This window comes from Haemaphysalis longicornis, unplaced genomic scaffold (genome assembly GCF_048455015.1).
Source record: "Haemaphysalis longicornis isolate Haplotype H1 unplaced genomic scaffold, Haemaphysalis longicornis Haplotype H1 scaffold_5, whole genome shotgun sequence".
Classification (NCBI taxonomy): Eukaryota; Metazoa; Arthropoda; class Arachnida; order Ixodida; family Ixodidae; genus Haemaphysalis; species Haemaphysalis longicornis.
Window position 1 is genome coordinate 151,941,101 of NW_027526385.1, and position 24,145 is coordinate 151,965,245.

The 24,145-nt window shown below is 46.3% G+C and overlaps 2 protein-coding genes across 2 annotated transcripts in view; both read left to right on the forward strand.

Annotated features, from left to right (window-relative positions):
* LOC144138752 (uncharacterized) overlaps window positions 1-16,332 on the forward strand; it is a 52,539-nt gene extending 36,207 nt beyond the window's left edge. The window contains exons 11-13 of the mRNA XM_077671164.1: window positions 3,692-3,759; window positions 5,488-5,778; window positions 14,910-16,332. Of these exons, the coding sequence (XP_077527290.1) occupies window positions 3,692-3,759; window positions 5,488-5,778; window positions 14,910-16,175 (1,625 nt within the window). The 3' untranslated portion in view covers window positions 16,176-16,332. The remainder of the gene's footprint in view (window positions 1-3,691; window positions 3,760-5,487; window positions 5,779-14,909) is intronic.
* Window positions 16,333-19,718: 3,386 nt separating this feature from the next.
* LOC144138753 (uncharacterized) overlaps window positions 19,719-24,145 on the forward strand; it is a 57,641-nt gene continuing 53,214 nt past the window's right edge. The window contains exon 1 of the mRNA XM_077671165.1: window positions 19,719-19,963. The gene's annotated coding sequence lies outside the window, so the exon portion shown is untranslated. The remainder of the gene's footprint in view (window positions 19,964-24,145) is intronic.

Sequence of the window (24,145 nt, forward strand, 5' to 3'; positions counted from 1 at the left end):
TAAAGGCCTGATAGTGCGAGAGAGCAGTCTCATAGAGTTTCATACTAATATATACTAGAGGGAAATCTGGCGCTGCATTCGCGTGCCGCCGTGGGCGGCGCCATTGCAGCTAGTGACGTTCCTCGCCTCCTTGGCTTGGTTAGCCACGTGGCTTCTTTTTCGTCTTGAAGCCAAAAGGGGTAACATTGTTTTTCTGTTCATCTTCCATGAAGCTTCTAAATAATCCCTGGCAAATCAATCTTTATGGAGCTTTACTTTTTAATAACAGAACAAATTCGATTAATGTTCTGCAGCAATATTGTTGCATTTTTGCAGCCAAAGCCAACTTTTCAGCCTGTTCGTGAGCCATGCCAAGGACAAGTGGAACGTGCCTGCCCGGTACATGACGGCACGCTCGCCGAAGCGCGGCTCCCCTAGACAGTGGCGCCACATTTCCCTCTAGTGTATATTAGTATGAAACTCTATGAGCAGTCTGACACGAATGACGATGGCGATGAACTACGCTTGCACATTGTTGCCAGACAACGATTTACATTCTGCCAATGACCGCTATATAAGACGAGGGGTGACTTTTGTGCCGGTTATTTTGGAAAAAAACTCGACCTATATTCCGGTTAAGGGGGCTCACGGGTCTTTGCAGCCGAAAAATCGCGAAAAAACCCATTTTTCAATTTAGCGATATTCGCGTTCGCGAAGTCATTTTCTACCTCTTGGTAAAGTTTTGATGCCCAAATCCACGTAGTCATTTAGAAAATGACGAATAACGGTACGTTTCTAGCTGTAAAATGAAGCGAAGCGGCGTCGAAAACGCCGATTTTGAGCGGCGCGCCGTCCTTGAACGACGCGGCGTAGAACCGCCATGTTGGTAGCGTTCGAAAGCGCCTTCTTTCTTCTTTTTTTTCTACTCGGGCGGCGCGCTAGACTCCGCTTTGTTAGCCGGGAAAATGAACAAAACAAAACGTCAAATGCGCCTTTACTATTGGTCCCTGCTCGTCACGTGGTGAAACGGGCGCTCCTCATTGGCCCTAGTCATCAGGCGCGGCCATCTTTTTCAACTTGAACGCGGCCATTTTGGAAGAGCCGTCGGACGGGAAGCATGGCAAAACCGTACCGAAAGTTCCGCAGCGCTCACAAATTCGGCAAAAAACGCAAAAAGGTACGCTGCAAGCAAGCTGAACGCCTTCGGGAACCTTCAACAGGCGTCGCAACCGACCATCAACCCGCGGCAGATGAAGCGGCGGCTCTCAACGCGACCGTCGGCGGAGCGGCGGCCCTCGGCGCGACCGCCGGCTGTTCGAGTGATTCTGGTGAAAGCGGCCGGCAGCAGCGAACGCGGCTTGACACGACGTTTATGACTCCTGACGATCGTCAACGACTTCATGAGCGAGCCGAGGCGATAACAGCCGGCTTATCGTCTGTATCGGGCACAGAGCGCAAGCTGCGGACTCTCCGTAGCAGTGATAACACCGAGCCGTCGGCATCGGCGCCGACTTACACGATAGTTGACTTGTCGGCTATCAACAAACTTCTGGAGTTTGTTGATCAACAGCAAAAATTACTCCCCAGGAGCATTTTGATGCTTTTGGCTGCATTCCTTGATGTGTATGTATGTAAATAAAGTATTCACAACATTGCATTTCGTTTTTTGCGATTTTCTCAGTTCGACTTTTTTTGCCTTGGAGCAGTCGTTTGACAACCTTATCTCCACTAATACTGATCAGATTTTGGTCATTCTTGTATTTTTTAGTGGCTGAATAGCTGGTGAGTGCAACTAGACCATTAGACAATGCCCTATGCATCAAGATATTTTTTATTATCAAAAGTAATTAGACTAAAAAAATGGTAGTTTTTGAACACTAACTTTTCACATTCATAACTTTTGAACTAGCAGAGAGAGGAACATGCGGCTGCTTTTATTGCACTCACGAGTTCTTCCTCAATTCACCAGCATGAAATTTATAGCCACCAAGAAAACTATTTTTTCTAAAAACTTGACAAAAGCTGTAAACAATAAAAGTAGCCTAAAATTAAAACATTGCACTTTGTGCAAAAACTGGTGTCAGATTTGAAATCAGCATAGCATAATACATAAACCTACAAATTTTCATGGCAATAGCTCAAATAATAAAAATTTTAGCTCTAAGACCCATGTGCCCCCTTAATACGGTACATTTGGAACTTTTACGAAATCTGTATTATTGTGGAAATGCCGTGCTTTCGACGTTTTGCATTTTCTGTAATTTTTAATGTTTTTCTTATTTTTTAGCTTTTCAAAATTTCATTTGAACAATCATCTCCATTTACATTATTATAACGATTACATTTGGAACCTTCGCAAAGTCTGCATTATTGTGAAAATGCAGGGTGTTACGCGTTTCACCATTTTCCGTAATTTTTTTATTTTTTTTATTTTCTAGTTTTTCAGAATTTTGTGCAACGAGTTATCCCCATTTACACCATTATAGCGATTACGGGTGGGACTTCCACAATATTTGCATTTTTGTGAAAATGCAGGGCGTTGCACGGTCCTGGCTGTGGGGGTACTCGGCAAAGAATGTTACACATTAATATCGTGGAGTTAAAACAAAAATTTTTCCCCATGCAGCCAAAGATTAGAACAAGCTCCCCTGCTCCATTGTTTCAACCACCTTCCAAACAAATGTTACCACTCATCTTTGTTACCAAATGTAGTGTGTACAAACGTATTAGTGTCCCTGCCCCTTATGTAATACCTCCCAAGTGGGGCCCTTGAGGAAATAAGAATGAAATGAAATGAAACGCTGCCTCAGAAAAGGATTGAAAGAGAGAAATCAGAGGGTTTGGGGATACTCAAAAGGCTGACCTCTGGCATTGAAAAAAAAGTAGAGGAAAACTGCCCCAGGCGTATTCTTTCTGCACTTATGTGCACATGGCACAAACTCGTGCAGTGGGTGTAAAGGAGGGGTGGAAATAGGGTTGCCACCTTCTTCCCCCCCCTTAGAAAAAAAAACAGGCCCTTTGAAGGTTTGGGGGAAGGGGGGGGGGGGGTACATGGTTGAATTTTTGTTGACAAAAAGACGCCATTTTTTTTACATCCAATCTTAATTACTCTAACATTTTTCCTAGCGAGAAATCAACATAATGCGTGTGCTGAAAGTGACTTGATCCATTAAAGGCTCTGTTATTCTCTTGTTGTTCCTCCCCTTGGTCCCCCAGTGCGCTTGCCCCCATATTTTATCTGCTCACATGTGTTTTTGCATCTGGTCGACACACATTTATCGTCGTATTTGCTGAATTGGTGCAAAAACATAAATGATCGTGGCCCGACGCCATAAACACCGGCCAATGACGGCCAGTTTTAAGTACAGACCGTCAACCTGCCAACTGTCTTTAAAAAAAAAGTCGGTTGGGCGTGTAAAAAGCCAGGCAGGTGGCAAACCTAGGTGGAAAGGAGAGGCCATCCATTGCTAGATCGATTTGAAGGGCCATATGGCATCAAGAAAAGTTGACATGTGGAAGTACTTGTGTCAGGGGTTGGTTGGCCGCGAATGGGTATGAGCTGTGCGACACATTCTGTAGGCGTTGTCTTTGCGTGCTAGATTTCTCATTTGGAAAGTTCATGTTTGCATTTTGTGGAGTCTATGTTCTTCTCAGGTCAAAGGTCACTAACTGTTTTTCTGTTTTCCCCCCCTCTCTGTATTTCCCATCGCAGCGGTTGTTGCCCCCGTGGAGAAGCGGCTGGAACCTCCCGAACCTGTGGAGCCTGTTCCACATGAAGAGGTGAGCTGTTCCACGTAAGCCTTTCGGGGTGTAATTTAGAAGGGGGCAAGTTCAGATGGCTCTGTCAGATAGTGCTGGGGTGTAGAGTTCAAACTGTTAATTACTGCAGCACACGGAACCTGAACTGGAACTCAACTGAAAAAAGAATCCCGTGTCGTATGCTCTGTGAAGAAGGATGACCAGCGGAAGAATGCATGCAACGAAACGTGTTTGTTTGTAATTTTCAATTCAACACGCTTCCTAGTTAGTTCATTGAATGGAACTTGAAACGACGAGATTTTTTTCTAGAAGAAAAACATGCGGCCATCTGTTTCCCTCCCATAGAAGTGCATGTATTAACAGCAGATGGGAATTCCGTAATGTTTACAACTTCACTGGGAACTAACTGATCATGACAAGTAGATGATACTTGGTGTAACGATAGAGTCGTCGTAGTGGTTAATTTCAGTATGATTTGATTTCTTTTAAGGTACTTACAATAGATTGACAACTACAGAGCTTTCACTAGAAAGTTGGCTACGCTGCAGGATCCAATTTTGACGACGAAAGTTCTTTGTAGACACCCTGTCAGCGCATGCAGTTTTTATTAGAATCTAGCCTGTAATGGAGGTTAGGGGGGTGAGGAAAAAGTTATTGGCTTACAATGAAACTGCGGGGCCATTAAAAAATAGCCGCCAATGCGTTTTTGTCCCTTGCACTTACCGTCAACCTTGAATCCCGCTACAACTAAATGGACGGGACATGCGAAAAATTTCATTGTATGTAGCAGAAATTCGTTGTGCCGAAATCTGCCCACCAAAACTCAAAAGGGCATGATGATACCCCAATACATAATCCGCATCATTGATTGCGTAATGCAATCTGTAGAGAAAGAAATGATGTGCAATTATACTGTCTTTGTTCGGATAACAAACCTAGGAGTGGTTATCAAACTGTGTTTTACCTACATGTTAAGAGCGCGTTAAAGGGGGGAAAGAAATACATTTGGAGAAGATATTGCTGTAAAACAATGCACGTCTACCAAGCTGGTTACTTTGCAGATAGCTGCTTCATTGTCGAAAGCCCCTTTTTTTTGCCTGAGTGCAGCGCGTTATCCTATCTCGCTGGGCACTACAACATTTGACCTTGGAAGGGAAAAAGATAGCGTGAGGTGGGTTTGACTTAACACAAAAACAATATTTTGCTTTTGATTTTGAAGAACGGTAGAAGGAAAACTGCAGCGACAGCTGCTTACAACGCATACATCACGGCACAGTGCCAGCAGCACACATTTGCGTCATTTCAGCTGGATACGGATTGGCTGTAGCTTTGGCTTGGCGAACTGGGCGTGTGCCTCGTGTAAAGACGGCCAGCCACATTGTTATCACCCCCAAACAATGGTGTCCATCTACGAGTTTCATTACAGGTGATAGTGTGGGTGCATGTTTTTAGGGAGGCTAAGAGGTGTGGATGTATAAAATGTTACAGATGGCTGGCATTAAGCTTTTTTTTATCGTAAATTAAGTTTAGGGAGCGAAAATTTTGTTGAAGTGAAAACAAGGGTGGCAAATGGTTTGTTGGGACGAGGACTTTGTTCTGTTGACTTCTACGGCTTGCCGACAGGGGATTGGAAATATTTTGTTGAAGGGGAAAATTTCTTGAAGCGGAGTTCGTTGTAGCGAGATTCAAGTGTAGTCCCTTGCTACATCTTTCCCCCACTGGCTGCTCCTCTACCCCCACTGGGTACAGGTGAGAGTCGTCCTGAAGCCGAGCCCAGCCAAGCCCGAGCCGGCTGCAGTGCTTCCTGGTGGTGGTGCGTTGGCCACTGCCAAGGAGCCCCTGTTGGACCCGGAGGCCCTGAAGAAGGAGGACCGGGAGATTGAGGCGGCCACCTCTTCCGCCTCCGCGGGGGCAAAGGTCGCCAAGGGGGCGGCCCAGCCTCTCGCAGCCAAGAAAGAGGCACCCCCCACCGCGGCACCCCAGGCGGTGGAGTCCAAGAAGCAGGAGGCTCTGCTCGTGAAGATTGCACAGGAGCAGGAGGTGAGGGGAGAGGGGGAGTGAAATTCAGACCTGAAGGTAGTACCGGAAGTTAAAAAAAAAAAAAAAGAAGGAACTCAGGTGCTTTCTCAAGGAAGTACTTGAGTCTGGCAGCTATGTCCTGCCACAGACGGTTGCCAAGCTGAGTGTCCACTGTGGCTGTGGAGGTCGCCATGTGCATTCGTGTGCTTTGATGGTGCCGGACACCTACCACAGGGGTGAGACAGCTGCACATATTGCGCAGATTTGATACCAATTTGTTTTCCTGTGCCAGGCTGCTCCAATAGCTTGAAAATTGCAAAAATTGCGCCAAACTGCTCCAAAACAGTCTGAGAGCCAAGGAATTTATTGCTCCCGTCAGTTTCAGTGGGGAAAAATGCCAGGGTTCGCACAGGTCCTTGAAAACCTTGAAAACCCTTGAATTTAGAAGTGTCAATTTCAAGGCCTGGAAAGTCCTGGAATTTTTACATGGTCCTTGAAAACCCTTGATTTTTTCAGAGAGAATCAATGGCCCTGTCTTTTCACAAGAATTTAAAGTGCTTGTCATGGATTTTAGGTGTTAACAAATGTAAAGAAAGTTCGTAACAATCAAGTTTCAGTGTATTGCGTGAAATTACAAGTTTGGTGGATTTTCATTATTACAAGGCAACATTGGGAGCTGGCGCTTGTCAATCCAATCTATATCACGATACAATCCAGTGAAAGCCAGCTTCTGTTCTCTATCTTGCATCTAGTCTGTGGGCGCTTGCTCATTGCATCTTCACTGTGCGTCGTACGTTCCATCTACGTTTGCTTTTACGTGCAAATGGTGGACGTGTACATAGTTCATCCTGCCTTGAAGCAACTCTTGCTCGATTTAATTTCAGCTGATACTTTTGCTGACAAAGCAGGAGATGCAGGCAACATTAACTAAGTTTTGAAATCAAACAGCCTCAGAAAAACACAAAGAAAAACCTGTAAATACCAGCCATGAAATAAAAAAATAAAGCTGGAGGAGCATTTACGAACCCGTTAGCACCTATCTAGATGTGAACTAATGTGCTTAGGTATTGTGCAATAAAAAACTTTTGCATTGTGTTGGAAAAGTTTAAATAATCCCAGATAAAATATTGTACGGGGACTTTGAAAATGTGTTTTCTGGTCCTTGAAAGTCCTTGAAAACCCTTGAATTTTTGCTTTTGAAGCCTGTACGAACCCTGAATGCTTACTGACAGCATCATTTTCCAACACCGCCAAGGTGATGCTGTTTGCAAAGGTTGAAAAGATTGATCATTCCATAAAAAAACGCATAAAATTGTCCCCGAGATAGTTTTTTCGAAAGTCACTATGTCGGGTTCCACATGTTATATTCCGTGCGTTTTTTAAATTTTCCCATCGAAAGCTACTGCAAAGTCCTGTAGAAAAAATACGTTTGTGTACTGAGGCGTTGATGAAAAAAAACTGGAATTTTTGGAGCGCTGTATCTCCGGAACGACATTACTGGGCGCCGCCATCTTGGTGTGAAGATGTGAAAACATGGCTGCCGGGCGAAGCAGTTCCTTCTGGTTCAGGCCGAGCGCTCTTCGTTGATTTCTACCATGGTTTTAGTTATGGGGGAGGCTGGGTTTACATTTAGTCGTTTGGGCTGTTGCGGAAAGTTGCGCGGCTCAAAAGACGGGAGTTAATCGAGAACAACATGGCGCCCGCGAATTCGCCTTCGGCCAGTGCATGCTTGAAGTGAAATTTCAGACTCATTGCGAAAACACTGAGTTATTGCTGCATTTCACAGCGAACTTGCGAGCGACGGGAATGGGACGATCAACGCTGCAGTAGGGGCGGCCCGATAGCGGGACGGGCTATTATTGCACGCTAGTTATAATGGTTCATCTATCTGAAGTGAAATTTAATGCCAAAAGGAAGTTGACTAAACATACCAACATTACTCAGATTATGATCGTAGTGAACGTGCACCTTGGGGATTGAAATGGGAGAGCTGGTGGGGTGCGACGACTGTGACCTCGCTTCGCGGAACTTTTGCCGTGGCTCTACACTTGTGCATAAAGCCGAATCTGGTATTACAAAAACAACAATTTCGGCATTCACATGATAATAAAAATGCCTTACGATTGCTTAGTTTGTCAATTTGAAATTTCAATGGAACTCCACGCCATCAATGCATAGAGCCTAAGAATTTAAAAAATAGATATAATAGTATAGTAAAAAGATAGTGCAGTTAATAGTAAAAAGGTAGTGCAGTTCGCACCTTGTGATACTCTGGTAGAAAAAAACTTTATTGAAAGGTTGTTTCAGTGTTATGTAAATTCAAAGCCGACTAAAAAGTGCACTTTTCGCTTGTGAGTTTCCAAAAATTTGATTTTTTAGGCTCCTGAGGGGACATAATAAATGTCGTTTTTCTGCTCCAAATCAAGGTTCTTCTGCTCCAAAATCGGGATTTCGCTGCTCCGAAAACTGCTCCCAAATCAGATTCAGCTGTCTCACCCCTGCTAGCGGTAAAATAGGTCTCTTCGGTCTGGCGCTCTGCCCTAGTGCGGGACTACAACGCTTGGGAAGTCAGGGTGCGCACAGGTCCTTGAAATCCTTGAAATCCTTGAACACTCTTGAAATTGAAAGTTGCGTTTTCAAGGCCTTGAAAGTGCTGGAATTTCTTTGCCATCCTTGAAAACCCTTGAATTCTTAGTGTTTTCACAGGGCTCGGTTGTGCAGCTCCCATTTTATGGCGGTTGAACGTGGATTCGGCGAAATTCGGTGCTTACCGCTTTCCGTGACTTCGGGATCGCAAAGTCAAACTTGTCAAACCAGTTAAACTTCCTGCGCGAAAAAAAAGGCAAACTCGCAATCGCAGCGGGTTTTTTTTTTTTTTGGCTTGCTTCGACTTCAGGGTTGGCCAGAAGCCGTAAGTTGCCACAATGGGGCTAAAGAGTCTCGATGTCCTCGTAACTAAGATAAGTTGCGCCAGCATGGTTTTTTGTAACGAAAAGGCAGTTTTTTCGTGACCTCTTGGGCTTCAATGCCTCATAGAAAGAGCTGTGGAAAGCAGTCAGGCTGTTGCTTGTTTTGAGCCATGGGCAAGCCATTGTCGAACGGGGGTTCAGCATCAACCGCCAGATCTCCGTAAAGAATCTGAAAGGTTTGTCATACGTTTCACAGCATATCATATGTGACGCAGTGGAGAGGGCAGGTGGGATTCTGAACGTTCCTATCTCAAAAGAACTCAGAGTAGCTGTGTCCGCAGCGAGGCAGCATTACAGTGCACACTTGGCATCGCAAAAGAAACAGTGCCAGGAAAACTCCCAGCAGACAAAAAGGCAGAGAATTATGGAAGAAGTTGAAGGCCTGCAAATGAAGAAAAAGTAGCTTGAGGCAGTTGTTGCCGATTTAACGGCATCTGCAGATGAATATGGAGAAAAGGCTGAAGCAACCGCTGACATCAAGAACGTGGTGAAATCGAACAGCCCTAGAAAGACCACAAGAGCCAAGTCTGAAGAACTCCGTAGCATTAAGAAGCAAATAGAAAAAAAACTGAAAGACCTGCCCTGAGCTTAAAGGGGTCCTGAAATGCCTTCCGCCGATGCATGGATGTACATGTAACCAAATAAAGCAATGTATTAGCAATCTCCTCCTGCAAGAATTTTGTTAAAGCGATGAGTATTAGCTGAGAAATCGTAAATCAAAAACCGCGAATTATCGTCGCGCCGTATTTCCTCCTCCTTTCAACTGTTTCTTCGCTGTTGGCCTCCCCTCCCATGATGCTCCGCTCCTCAGCGGTGACGTACTTCCGCTATTGCGCTCCCACAGACTGCCGTCTGCTACGGGCCAGCTCTTTCGGCTTTTTCATCTCTGTAGACACCGTGGACACAGGCTGGAAAAGCGAACGAATGACCTGGCCGCATGTGTGCGGCCTGGCCTTGCCCTTTCGCGGTGTACGTAGCTGCAGGGCTGCAGTTGGTATCGGCGGCGAACTCGCAGCCGCGTGGGGAGAATCGTGCGCTCGTTCCCTTTGGTGCACCGCGCACTGTTTATCCAAAAAGCGCGGTCTCAGATGTGGCCCCGCTGGTGCCGGGTGTTATTTTGCGGTGGTTGTAATTCCTACTACCGGCGGCATGTGAAAAAAGACATTTTCAACCGACACAGAACCCGTGCACAAAACGCGCCGGATCGGATCGCTTTATCAGCGGCGATGAACGTGAAGGCGAAGAGCAAACCAACGCTGCACTCGATCAGCGAGAACCCGTGTTCTGACAAGCTGCACCCATGTGTTGCATTCAACACTGACGGGAAAGCGTTTGTTTGCACTTGTTTGGATAGTCATAAAATGTCCAAACACTCCGGCACTCCGCTAGCAGATCAGCCGGCGAGACATTTCGGAAATCATTTGACAGATGGCGCCGTATGCATTAGTGTGTCGCTACGCAAAACTGATGAGACGCTCTACTAAAACTCCCATCGCGGTGTCACGTAGCGGGACGCAAAAATTTAGCGTTTAGCGTATGCAAAGGCCACAAACGCTGTACTAAAACTCTATTAGCAGCAAAATAGCGTGTGTATGTGAAACCGCTTGCGTTTACAAAGCTGCACGCCGAGCGCGTACGTTTCAAACCTAGTGACATCGTTTAAATACACTGGCAAGCACAGTCAAGGTTCGCACAGGTCCTTGAAAACCTTGAAAACCCTTGAATTTAGAAGTGTCAATTTCAAGGCCTTGAAAGTCCTGGAATTTTTTAGCGGTCCTTGAAAACCCTTGATTTTTATGGGTGATTATGTGGATCTGTCTTTTCACAAGGACTTAAAGTGTTTATCTTGGATTGTAAATTTTAACTAATGCAAAAAATATTGTAACAATCCAGTCTCAGTGTTATCGCACAAAGTTACAACACATTTAACGAATTTTTTTGACAACGAGGTAATATTAGGAGGAGGAACTTGTGAATTCAACCTGCCCTGATAGTACAATCTGCCATGATATTTTTGGTCCACTCAGCGGGAGATATAGAAATGCGACTTGCGTCGTCTTGCTTGTTGAATGCACTAGTTATGACTTATATCGAAACAAATAAATGTTCCAAAATGTTGAATCTCAAAAAAAGAGCAGCTCGTGAATAAAAGCAGACAAAAAGACGTATTCTGGAAGAGGAGATTGACGAAGTGAGGGCAACAGTTGCTTATTTAATATCTTAGCTGACACCCTTGCTGACAAAACATGACATTCAAGCAACATTGCATGCATTGTGAAATAAAACCGCTTGAGAAAAACAGGAAAAACAAAGAACGACGAACTACTTCTAAACACAAACCAAAAAAAAAATAAAGCTGGGGTGCTTTCAACAACTCGTTAGTACTTATTTGAACTAATGTTCTTAGGTATTGTGCAATAAACGACTTTTGCATTGTGTTGAAAAAGTTGTATTATAAATAATCCCAGATAAACCACTAGATGGGGTCCTTGAAAATGTATTTATTGGTCCTTGAAAGTCCCTGAAAATCCTTGAATTTTTGCCTTTGAAGCGTGTACGAACCTTGCGGGACTGTGATCATGCTTCTCATTTTGTTACGTCACTGAATAGGGTGCATGACATGTTGTTCTAAAAAATGACGTTCTTTTTACGCCTGAAGGTCCGTGTAACGGGGTAACCACATTTGCAAGTGAGGCGACAGGTGACAACAACAAGTTGTCGCTCTCGCTCGACTTTTGCTCGCTGATGCAGTCACATGACGGTGACAGGCGACCACTGTCACCCGGCCGCTTGCAACGAAAGGAAAGACGCCAGTGTGTGCGACGTGCCTTTTGTTCACAGGCTGGTTACGAATGTAAAAAAAAAATCTATAAATACACCGTATTATTATAATCACACATTATAGGATCTATTCGTTGAAAAGTTTATCTGTCAATTTCTTCGCCTGGTAACACTGGAAAATGCCACAGACATGGCCGATACGCCACGGACACAGCGCGGCTTGGGCCACTGCACCCGCACGCCGAAGAAAAAAAAAACACCGCCGTGCGTCATCTGCTCCGTTCCAATCCGATTCTAAACGGTGGCGTCAACAGAGATGTTATTAATCGCACTCACATTGAACTCGAGGGAATACTGTGCGTTCGGTGAGGTAGAGTTTGTAACGTGAAACAGTCGTGTTTCACAGTCGTGCTTAGCATGGACAAGTACCGCCATCCCGCGGAGCCCCACATAATGAGTGACGGCGCACCATGGCCGGGCTAGAGTGGCGGCGCGCGCTGTGTTGATACGGCCCGGCCCTTTGCAGCGGCGGCGGCGAACAATGCAGTCTAGTCTCAACGTAAAGTTCTGCCACCAACGCGCGCACGCCGCTGCTCTAGCCTGGCCGTGGACGCACTCACACGGTTGCATGGAGGGGAAGAGGGGTGCCTGATCTGCGGGCCTTGCGCACAACGTCGCCTAGCAACAGACGCTTGGCCACAGATATGGCGACGCACACTTGGTTGCTTGCATGCATTCCGCGCCATTGAATACCGGCTATACTTCAATAAAAACATAGTTGGCGACATTTTTTATAGTAACTATTAATTCATTTTACATTACTGCGTGTCTCCAGTTTCACACTTCGCACTTTCGCACAACGAGTGCGTGCACTCCAAAGGGCTTTTGTCAGTTTTGTGTCGTGCGCGGAAGTGCAAGGATTTTAGCTTGACGGCTATGGAGTGCAAGAATCGTTCTGCCAGGCTGAAGCCCCTGTTGTTTGTCTGTTTCACCGAAAGAAAATGCTCAAACATCGTGCCTTCAACGAATAACAACAATGGATGCTTCAGAGGCTTCTCTGAACGATAAGCACTTTGGGACAAATACGCAACACAGTGAATTAATGTGTCGATGCGAGCTACAGTGGAATCTCGGTGATACGAATTCGGTTGATACGAATTTCGTTGTGATACGAATTTTCAAAATTCCCCGGCCAAAATGCATTGTACGCAATGTAAAAAAATTCGGATGATCCGTTCGCATTTATCACCCGGTGCGGGTGATACGAACACGCGAGCCGCGAGCAGATGACTGCGGCGTGGACGGGACGCGGGAGTGTTTGTGCGGCCGTGTGGCCTTGGTCGCACGGAGGCACAAAATCATTAAGCGTGAACCACATGGAGCGTTTTCTCTCACGAAAACGCACCGCGCACGCCACAGGCGCGCTGACACCACCCGCATGCGGCGCGCGGCGCGGTAAGCCGCGGCAACATGGTGGCATCAACGGCCGCGAAGTAGGGCGGGTAGCTCGACCGATCGCTTCTGACCGCTCTTAAAAGTAACAAAAGAAGTTGCTTACGAAGTAAGGGAGCTGATAATGTGACCGAAAACGACACTGTAAAGCATCGTCCGCGCGGCTAGGGAAAGCGCCCATCAAATATCCGCCACCGTGGTAAGCCTAAACATCTCCGGCGGAGCCAGCGGGCTGTCCGGAGCGCTTTCAAACTGCCGCCATGAAGAGCGTGCCTCCCCGTTGGCGCAGGTCGGCTGGCTCCTCCCACTGCCGCGCGCTTCGCGCGTCATTTTACGAGCGAGGTAGAATCTGACGTGGGGGCGAAATCGTCGACGCGGGCGTCAAACGAACGCGCGCGCAAACGCCGACGCGCCCGAATCGCATGCGGTTGTTCGTGTGCGCGCGTCGCGTCGGCGATGAGCGCGCGTTCTTTCGACGCCCGCGCTGACGATTCAGCCCGGCACCCAGGCGCCAGCCTCTGCCTCGGTTACCGCTAACGGCATTGGGAGGAGCCTCACGACTTGCGCCAATGGGGAGACGCGCGCCTCATTGTGATTGCGGCCATTTCGGAGCGCTAGCAGCAGCTGGCTGGGCCACCTCCGCGGTGGATATTTGGCGTAGATGACATTATATAGTGCTTCTCCCATACTGCCAGCTCCTTTCCCGCATGAGCAATTTAATTTACACCTTGAGCTCCGTTTTAACAAAAGATTAGACGCGGTTGCTGAAGCTACCTGCACCTCTTCGCGGCAAGAGCCGACGCCATATTGCCGCCGCCTGTCGCATGCGCAGCACACTTCCATTTTTTCTCGTTTTCTGATGATACGAATTTTCGGGTGATACGAATATTTTTGCCGCCCCTTGAGATTCGTATGACCGAGATTCCACTGTAGTTGGTACTTCATCATGGGAACTCATTAAGTGCCAGGCACAACTGGAGGAAGTAAAACAGACGCCCCTTTCCTGTCTGTTTTACTTCCTCCAGTTGTGCCTGGCGCTTAACCTGTTCCCATGACACTACAAACACACGCACGTGGAAGCCACCAGCGGAGAGGCCAGGAAAACTCTAAAACTGGAAGTGGCACCCAGCAGGCGACGTACCTGCGAGCCTTTGCGCTTCGACCCCTTCTGGGCGATGTGTTTTTGTCAGGCTGGAACTGAGCAATACACTAAAAGTCGGCGACAGAGGGCCACAGTGACAGCCCGATCTTGTCGCTTGTCTTGCTGTTGCACATCGCGTCACTCACAAAAAACGCTTCATATGGTTGTGCTGGTGACAAGAGAAGTTTCTTTCTCAATGTTAGAATTGTGAGCTGCGACACGGGTTGGTGACGAAGGGCTGCAGCAAAAACCAGATCTTGTCGCTTGTCGCTGTCGCCCGTCACATCACTCGCAAAAAACGGCTCCATCCTCCATGTGGTTACCCCTTAACACTTCACCGTTGTAGCCCTACTGTTAAGAAGAATCTTGCCACATATTGCACATTTAATACTCGTTTTTCCACCCTGGTGTACCCTATGAAGTATATCGCCGCCAATGGGGGGTTTAGCGGGCTTTTCAGTCGTAACAGACACTGGACAGTGACTTTATTTTCCTTACTGGGACGTTTACTGCTTTCGCAGGCATTGGCCGTGTGCTCTCTCCGTATGTAGAGGCTTGTCACTGAGACCACAGTAGCCAGTTACGCGTGCACCCTCCTGTTGTTGCACAACTTCTGTGCTGCATGGCTGGAGTGGAAAGTGCATAAACTTTGAACAAGGGAACAAAGACCAGAAGAACATCATCACAGGGCTTCTTGTCCTCGTCCCCTTGTTCAAAGTTGAAGCGCTTACACTCCAGCCATGCAGCACCAAATAGCCCCTGTTATTAATCTCTGCTGACACGTCCGAACCCCACCCTTGTCTGTGCAGGTCCAGAAGAAGATGCTGGAAGACCTTCAGCGCGAGCTCAAGCAGGAGCTGGCCAAGCACAAGCAGGAGGCCCCCGCTGCACCACCCCAGCTGCCGCCAAACAATGGCACCCTCCTGGCCGCACAGAAGGCACCACCTTTGGCACCCGCCATCCAGAACATCGTCGCACCTGCCATGCCAGCACAGCCTTTTGGAAGCAAGGCGGCAGAGGCACCCAGGGAGGGTCCTCCTGCACCCCTTCTTCCACTGGTCCAGAAGCAAGAAGCGCCTCCCAAGCACCCGGATGGTGCAGTTCTTCTCCCAAATGTCCCAGTAGTGGGACAGGCTGGTCAGTTGCCAGTCCGGGAGAAGCTGCCAGAACCTCAGCATCCGGATCAGAGTGCAGGCGCAGTTCCAGGACGTTCTGCTCCACATGGGGCACAAGTCCATGTGCAGCAAGAAGTCAAACTGCCAGTCCAACAGCCAGTTCAGCAGCCAGTTCAGCAGCCAGTTCAGCAGCTGGTTCAGCAGCCAGTCCGACAACCAGTCCAACACCAGGTCCAACAGCAGGCCTTCAAGGCAGCCGAAAGCATCGTCAGCAATGTCCTTGCACAAGTTCCCAAGGTGGCCTTAACAGCCAACCACTTGCCGCCGGCACAACCTTTTCAACTGTCCATGCAGAAGCAGCCACAGCACCAACTTAAGCCCCAGCTCCCGCTTCCAAAGGTACAGGCTGGGGTTCCCGAAGAACTCTTGGGCAAGCCTGTCGCGAACATCGTCAAGCCCTTGGACATGCTCCTGCAGAGGAGAGACAGTGTGCAGGTTCCCGTGGCTGCGAAGGCGGACTCCTTACCGAAACCTCAGCTACTGGGAGGTCAGGCCCCACAACCACGTTTGGCGGACTCCAATAAAGATGCCAAGGACCATCGCGATGTGCATAAGCCTGTTCAATCGGAGCCGGATGCAAGAAAAGAGGCAGCTCCGCGTTTGGTTGCTCAGCGAGCAGACAACAGGCCACTTGCAGCCAAGATGGGAAGACCGAAAGATGTGAAGCGGGAAGTTCCCGCAATGGTTCCTCGCGCTGCCGTGATAACGGACGCTCCTTCCACCAAACAGCCGGTGGTTGAAAGCAAGAAGGACTCACCAGCTGGTGACGTAGGCCGTGCGGCCGCTGTTGATAGTGTTCCTGTGAAACTGGCACAGAGGGACGATATTTCTCCCAGTCTTCCAAGCCCTGCGCGCCCCGACGTAGTCGTGCTAGCTAAGAACGAAATTAGGAGGAAATGAACGGACTCGGTGCGGATGCACGTTACGATGCGGACTTGTGAAATGACGTGTTCGGTGCTGTGCACTGGCGACTCTAGTTGTTTCTGCAGAGTGTAATATATTTTCATTCTATGTTGTTAATAAATGCACTATTTTTATTGGTTTTCTCACGAAACAAGGTGCACGTGTACAGTTCTTTCAGGAGCTGCTAAAACTTAAAATTGGTTTTTACTTGCTGGTTGCAGGTAGGGATGTAAACGGTATTATTGGCTAAAGTTTGGTACTGGGCCATGCTTGTGTGTGGTTGTAGCAAACATTTTTATTTTCTGGCTAATTAAGCCTTTTTATGTGAGCTCAACTGGGCGACCCATCTGTCAGTGTAGCGCTGCATGTGTCACCTCTGCAGCACAAAAAATAAAAGTCAAGAAAAGCCCCATACAAACCAGTATTTATGAATGCATTTGTGTATAGTAGTATAGATGCTGACTTTAAAGGGAGCTTGGTGTACGGCATTCTATAAGGATACATGGGGTTTCGCCGAGTTATTTTAATTAACAGCTTTGTGGCCTCAAACTGTACCATTGAACCGCTTTATATTGCCTCTTTCCTAGCAATGCACCTGGGTATAGTAATAAAGCCAACTTTAAGGGGGCTTACTGTATTGCAGAGCGGCCAACGCATTTCTCCAACAATTTCCATTTCACGGCTTCCGGAATTTTCTTTTTTTTCTTGCTCATATTTCGTTGGACTTTGTAGTATAATTAACAAAACTTGCAGATAAAAGCCACAATTTCTGAAAAGAAATTGCGTACAGCCAACTCAAATAATGCTTTGTCGTCTTTATGAAGAAATACGTAAATTAACCGTCACTCTTGTCAACAAGCATCCTTTGCTAAAAAGGCGTCGGTGGACTGACACATACGCCTCTGTGCTGACAGCAAAAAAAAGAATATCGCTAAGGTCAGAACAATGTCGCAACTCCCATGTGAGTGCTTTGTTTATGAACAGATATTGGAATGCTGAAACGTTGTTTCTTCAAACTGTGTGGTTCATGTTTCTTTTGTTGTAGTGCTATTTCCAAATCAGGTGAGTTTCTTTGAAACCTGCTGCAGACCTGCTACACCGCCTGCGTTTTCCCGAGTAAAAATGCTGTTTCAGCGCTCGTGATAAATTGCACGAGGGGCTGACCTGTCAAAAATGTCATCCCAGAAGCAAAAGTCTTCCCCCTAAGAGCAAAAGACGTTTTTTTGTCACTGCCATTCTTCAGTTTTTAAGTGGAGGTGTTGGAGTATCAAATTTTTTATTTCTCTTTCAATAGAATATTTTCAAATGGGAATTTATTTGTGCTTATGGGATGTCTTTGTTTTAAGTGGAGGTGTTGGAGTATCAAGTCTTTTATTTCTATTTCAATAGAATATTTTCAAATGTGAATTTCTTTGTGCTTATGAGGATGACCCTTCCAAAGGCGGCACCAAAAACAAAAAAATTGGGGCTACGTGTAAGAGGTGACAGAACTGCATGCATTGATGCTTGATAAAAAATGAAACAGTACAAAATATCAAAATTGAAAGGTCATGACACAATGGCAGAGCAGTGGGACCGAAAAAGAACTGCAGTCATTGCCGTGAAGAAATGTGAGTTGGTGTTTTGAATGCAGGGAGATATCTTCTAGTGGTTGCAGTTCCTCTGCTCGGCACAAAATAGAACTTTGTTCAATTTGAAGGAAGTAGCCTTTGGTAATTCACTAAACTCCATTCCTGCCGTGAAAGGCATTTTTCAACAATAACAACAAAAATAAATATTGAAAAAAGTTTCAAATTTTGTACTGCAGTGACTATGTGGTCAGGAGTTACGGCAATGCGCTAAATGCACATTAGCGTCCAAGTGATAGTGTCAAAATTAATAAACACCCCATTACAATAGCCTACCGTATTTATTCGAATGTAAGGCGAGGGTTTTCTCCAAAATCTGTAGTCTCAAAGTCATACCCCGCCTTACATTGAAAGCTCAGTATATACACATATAGTATATGCCGATTTTCTTACTCTCTAATCTGCACCCTCGCCACTGCCTTATAATCGAATAAATATGGTAGTCATATTTCTTGGCAGTAAGTAGCTCAGGCCAGCGGCCGCCAATCACACAAACGAAATTCCGTAATGTCATAGAATAATCGCCAGAAAGGGGGGGGGGGGTGTCACCACTGCTTTGTATGGGTTTCTTTTGTACCTCTATTATTCGTTTGAAGTCTGTGGTAAAGTTAGCATCAGTGTTATCAATAAAGCAGCCACTTTAAGGATATTACTGGCTACCTCCTAAGGATATTCATGGTGAAAACAGCGCATCGAAGACGAAGACAGAGAACGGAAAACACAAACACAGCGCTGTTTTCCCTGCTCTGTCTTCGTCTTGGATGCGCTGTTTTCACCGTGAACATTCACCAACTTGCCCAGTTCACCGCATTCCTAAGGATAGCCAACATGCTATAACGATTGGTTACTCACCTGTGCTGGCAGTATTGACAAAAACACTTCTTTTCAATGTTTATTTATACTTAAAGTGGAAACACTAACCACTTAAGCTAATCTACCCGATGGTTGTCATGTACTCATTTTGTGCAAACTTTACACGCCTTTTTTGAGCGGTTGCAGGAAAGCCTCCCCACTTCAAACGAAGTGCACATGCCATCTACTTTAACGAAAATAAATTCGAACTAAAAAAGAAAAATGCATGCTTGAAAGGGCCAAGGTGCACCGCAAATATTACATTGAACAGCAAACACTGTTCCCAAAGTATGCGAATTTTTAAATATTTATGCTCCTCAAATTTTAAAGAGAGAGAGAGAAAGGCTCTATTGGAGGCAGAATGGCCCGGGCTTCGAGCCTATCGGGGGAAGTGGGTTAAAGGATGGGCTAAGGTGAAGTATATATGCATACTATCAGGAGGGTCTTTGTTGGTCTTGTGGTTATCACGATAGGAAGAGGTGACCACTTAAGAGTCCAAGGAGTGCGATTAGGTGTAGGGTAGAGTGCCCACAGAATGAGGATTTATGGGTATCATGGTATCATCGGTTGACCATGAGGATGTGGATGGACCAATCACTTGTGGCAGCTTGTCGTGTTTGGAGTTCCAAACTTCCATTGGCTCCAAAATACAACTTTGGTTGCTTAACTTGTAAGAGGTTGTGATGAACCGACCACTTGTGGAGTTAAAGCCTCTGTCCGCACCAATTTTCACTGTTTTCACTAAGTGTTTAACATGTTTAGAAAGCAATTGGTGTTCGTACCAATGTCAGATCCATAGAAAAAAAGAAGTGTTCGAGCTAACGGCATAATGTTTGCAAATTCCATTTTATCTTGTTGTCTTAGATTTCAAGTCACAAACTTAACGTTCTTTCAACTTTACATTTTGAAGGGGCAAACTCGTATTTTACAGACATGCTAATGTCACGTTAGAGTATAGCAATTCAAAATTCGCGCAATTATAGATGCTGTTGATGACGATGATGGTGACGCCGCTGCGCGAGCGTCGCGCCCGCGGCGGCATTTCGCGGCGCCCTTCGCTGTTGCCGCTCTTGCTTTTTGCACGCAACGCCCCGCATATCAAGATGGCTGTCTCGTCTTGTACGGCGTGATACTTTGGATACGAGGCTCGCGCTCCCTAATCGCCGAGTTTCGCCCGCGCGTGCCATGGAGCAGCCGAGACACGGACGGAGGTGCCCGAGGCTTCCGGATCGACCGTGGGACGCCCGTTGAATCGCGGGCCGGCGCTACAGCTGCTGTGTCGTCGGGGGCTGCGCGCCAGCCGCGGTGAGGTGCCATCGGTGACGCCAACCACGCGCTTTCGTAACCACCACCAGCGCTCCTAATTTTAGCCGCTGCCTCGCCGTGATCTCTGGTCACCGCTGACCAACCGTCACGCGCCGTGACAAACCCGGATCACCCGCTGACCGATCTTGGTGGCCGCACCGTGCGTGCCGCGCATATGTCAATGCCCAGCGCGTCTTCCGTGCGCTACCTGTTAACGAACTATTCGGAAAACGCTTGTCACCGGAACGCATCGACTGCCGGTGACCTTCGTCGTTATGGGCTCGGTCGCTGTTGAGTACGCAGTAGACTTCTTTTTCCGAAATGCTCGTCTTCCTTGCGCGTGGGAATTTCGCCGAAGCGCTCGCCGTCGGAGCGGCTTCCTCGTTGCCTCATCCCACCGTAAATTACTGCGAACCCTTCACAATACGCGTTGATGTGGCAAGGCGTACAAAACCTCGCTGGTCGGAGTCGTCGCTCCACTTTTATACGCAACCCATATACGTGATGACGTCCTTGGACGAAGCTGCCAACTTTTGAATGGGACGAACGGGCCTTCCACTTTCCCTAACAGCTTTCAGCATCGGCCGGGGCCGAAGGGCGGGCTTTATCCGCGCTCTCGTGTTTCGTTTTGGATTCTCGCCTTTTTTTACCCCTCGAAGCCGTGCTGCGTTCCTAATCATGCATTGCAAACCAATCTATGCGATAAAAGTCAACCGCTGGCCGCAAAAAGTTGCCCGAGCGAGCGCGCGTGAGTCACTGCGGAGCCGATTGTTTGCGCCTCGATCGCGCCCGTATCTATCTGGCATTTTGAACCGTGATCTCACGCATTTATCTTGACAGCGGCAGGCAGCTGTTCGAACCGAAAAACGCGCTCCCCGCCGCCGACTGTAAACATTGTTTGCCCGAAGCGTATGCTTTCACTTTCCGAAGTGACAGGCCGTGGCGTTCAGATTGCTGCAAACGTGTGACAGTCGCAAGGTATGACGACCTAGAAAAAAAAAATTTGGAGCATCGGGAGAACGCTAAAAAAAGGCATGTAGAACATGCGCTGTAGCCATCTGTGGCCCCTTTTGCTTTCTCACGCGTTTATAGTAGCGTCAGGTTTTTCATGCCGCAGGTGCAAGGGTTGTTATTGTTTGGAGGTTAAGCTTTGGTTCTAGATAACCTTTGTGCTTGTCTAGGCCTGTTGGGTAGTTTAACTGCAACAAACAGCAGTGCCCGTCAGGTTTTTGTGTTCTTTTGTCCCCTTTTTGGCTTATTAGCAGGCCTTCTTTAGAAGCTTTCACTTGCGGAGTCAGTGCCTTAAGTTTGTGATTGTCTTGTTAGGATTGAACACGAAAGTGAAACTTTTCATCTCGTCAGAGTAGATGTTAATTTTTATCGTACCGCCATTTTTCTTCAGTACCAGAAAGGAATGAAGTGTCTGCAAACATTTAGTGTGCGTTCAAGTTGTGACCTAAGCCCATTCAGGGCATTTTCAATGAACGAATCCACTACTGAGATCGTCTAATTTAATGTGCCTTCATGTTTAAAGGGCACTGTCTCATTATTTGCGATAGGCTAGGTACAGAAGAAATGCTTCGTATCGCAGTGCGCTGGTATACTAAGACAAATTGGACAACAAAGGGAGTGGGACGAAGCGCGATCTTTGCAGTCCCTTTGTTGCCAAATTCGTCTTAGTATACCCAGTGCAATTCGATATGAAGCAGTATCAACTGGCCCCATTCTACGTCCTTTTGAACAGTATAAATGGTTGGTATATTTTTCAAGAGTACCACAAAAAAACTAATTGTATCATCCAGAAAACTTGTTTCCTGAGCATACGTCAAAACTACAAAAGTTGCAAGCGTCGAACTGAGAAATATAAACTGGTTTGCAATTATCGCAGTCACCAGCACGAAAAGTAGCACTTCTCTCGCGTGATGGGAGGGCTTTGGAGGGTTGGTAGAGACAATGTTTCCTCCGAAAGCATGGAGGCATGATGCGCGTATAATAAGATATGGTACAGTCAGCTGCTTTCTGTCAAGTCCGTCGACCTTTTGTCACGCATGTGTATTGTTCTAATGCTGTTGCTCAACAATAGCAAAATATGCAATGCTCCGTTGCACAGAGACTCGTCATAGTTTCAGGGCTGTTGCGGTTCAGCTTCCTGTCTCGAGTTTTTTTAGTCTCTGCCGAACCTTTTGGCATATCGCGCAACGTGTGAAACATTTCTACCCTTGCAATATCGTGTAGCTATAGCGAACTCTGGCATGATGGTTTTTTTTTTTTTTTTTTTTCCAAATCAGCCTGTTGTTTTAGATGCATCTGTAAAGAAGGAAATCTTCTTTAGAAAGACATAATGAACATGAAACCTTGACCTTTTTTCTTTTATTGGTGCAGTGCACACAGCTTGAATTCACTGTGTCATTTCCATCGATGTATGTAGGAATGGTATATTCAATATCACGCGTGCCAGAGTAAAAAAATGTATTGTAGGTCCTGATATCAATACAAAACAAGAAAATAATTTCACGTGCTGAGATTTGGTGGAGCATTTTGTATACCTAGGTGGGTTGCGCAAATTACGCAACCAATCTTTGATGCCTGAAGCAATCCCTCCAGTGTTAGCGGTACAAAATTTCTTGGTAGGCCGGTTTGTGGCTGAAGGCTCGTAGAATCTATAGTGCACTTAATGTCGTGAGCTACTTTTTAAGGCATTCAAGAAATAGGACGACAGGGTTGGAAGTGGCTGTGTTGTTGGAAATTTTTTTTTTGAACTGTGCTTGGCACTAGCGTAGTGGGACTTTATTTGTCCAACAATTCACTAACTGAATGGCACCTCTGTTGAGTGTTGAGGAAAAAAAAAGTGTGTTGAAGTAGAACATTATATCAAATAAATTATACAGCATTCAGCCACACTCTTGCTTTCCGTATAAATATTACACTCTGCAAGTCAAAACTTACCTTAAGGCTTCCAGTTTGATTTCTATTGTTAGATGTGTACCTTTTTTATTTCCATGGATTCACAAGGATGCCAGTGATTATCATAAACCTGAAATTTCTGCTCTGGTTCAGATGGTTAGTTTGCGATATCATTGGTTTTCTGTCAAGAAGGTTCTGTTCTGAGTACTTATGTAAAAAAAGGAACAGGACAGCAGTTCATTGCGTCCCTATCGCTGCCTTCGCTTTATGCAATCTGAAATGATAAAAAAGCTCCCTGAGCTTATCAATAAGCATTGTGAGGAGTGTAATCAGTTACACGGTAAGAATGCAATTGAAGCTTTATCCACCAGCCATTCATTTTTTTTCCATGTCATGCTCTAGGAGATAGCAACTGCTGTTTTTTCCCTGATCAACCTAATGGTAGGCCTTCTTACAATGGGCTTTGTATCCGTAGGTGTTGCGAACATGCGGCTGTGAAAGGGAAAAAAAATGCTTTTAAGCATAAAAAAAGGCTCTGACAGCGCTACTTCAAAGGGGCTGACGTGCTTCCATTTAACTGGCAGTCACAGCCAACTACTACTCATTGGTCTGTGGTTTGTGCGACTGCCATTCCTAGCTTTTGTCCCAGTGTTCCTTGGCGATTGGTCTGTTCAATTTTGTCTGATCCCTTGCTTTAAAGGGACCATGCAGACAAAAAACAAGATTGGTTTATTCGAAAGATTGCCTCGTTAGAATCATACTGACACCACTTTTAAAGGAGCCATGAAGAGAAAATACAACTTCGTTTAATTTGAAAGAACTAGGATTCAGTATCTCACTCAGTTCCATTAGAGCCACAAAAGATGTTTTTTTAACGAAAAAAAAAGGCAAGAAGTATTTAAACACTTTCAAATTTTGCGCCACAATGACGTGTTATGAGCAAGAATGACGTCATACGGGCCAACAATAAAACATAATTTTCAGTGCGTTAACTGCACGTTAGCATTCAAGTGATGCGGTCAAATGGAACTAGAGGCCCCATTACAGACGTCCAGTCATGTGTCGTCGCGACCGGTCAGTTGGGCGGCCGCCAATCGCACAAACAAGGTTCCGTGACATCATAGAAAAGTTGTGGGAAATTGGCTAGGGGGTCGCGACTGCTTCACACATTTTCTTTAATATCTCCGTTATTTGTTCGAAGATTGCGATGATATTGGTATCATTGTTATCGGGACTCATAGAGTTTCTCAATATTACCTAGAGCGGAAAGTGTCGTTG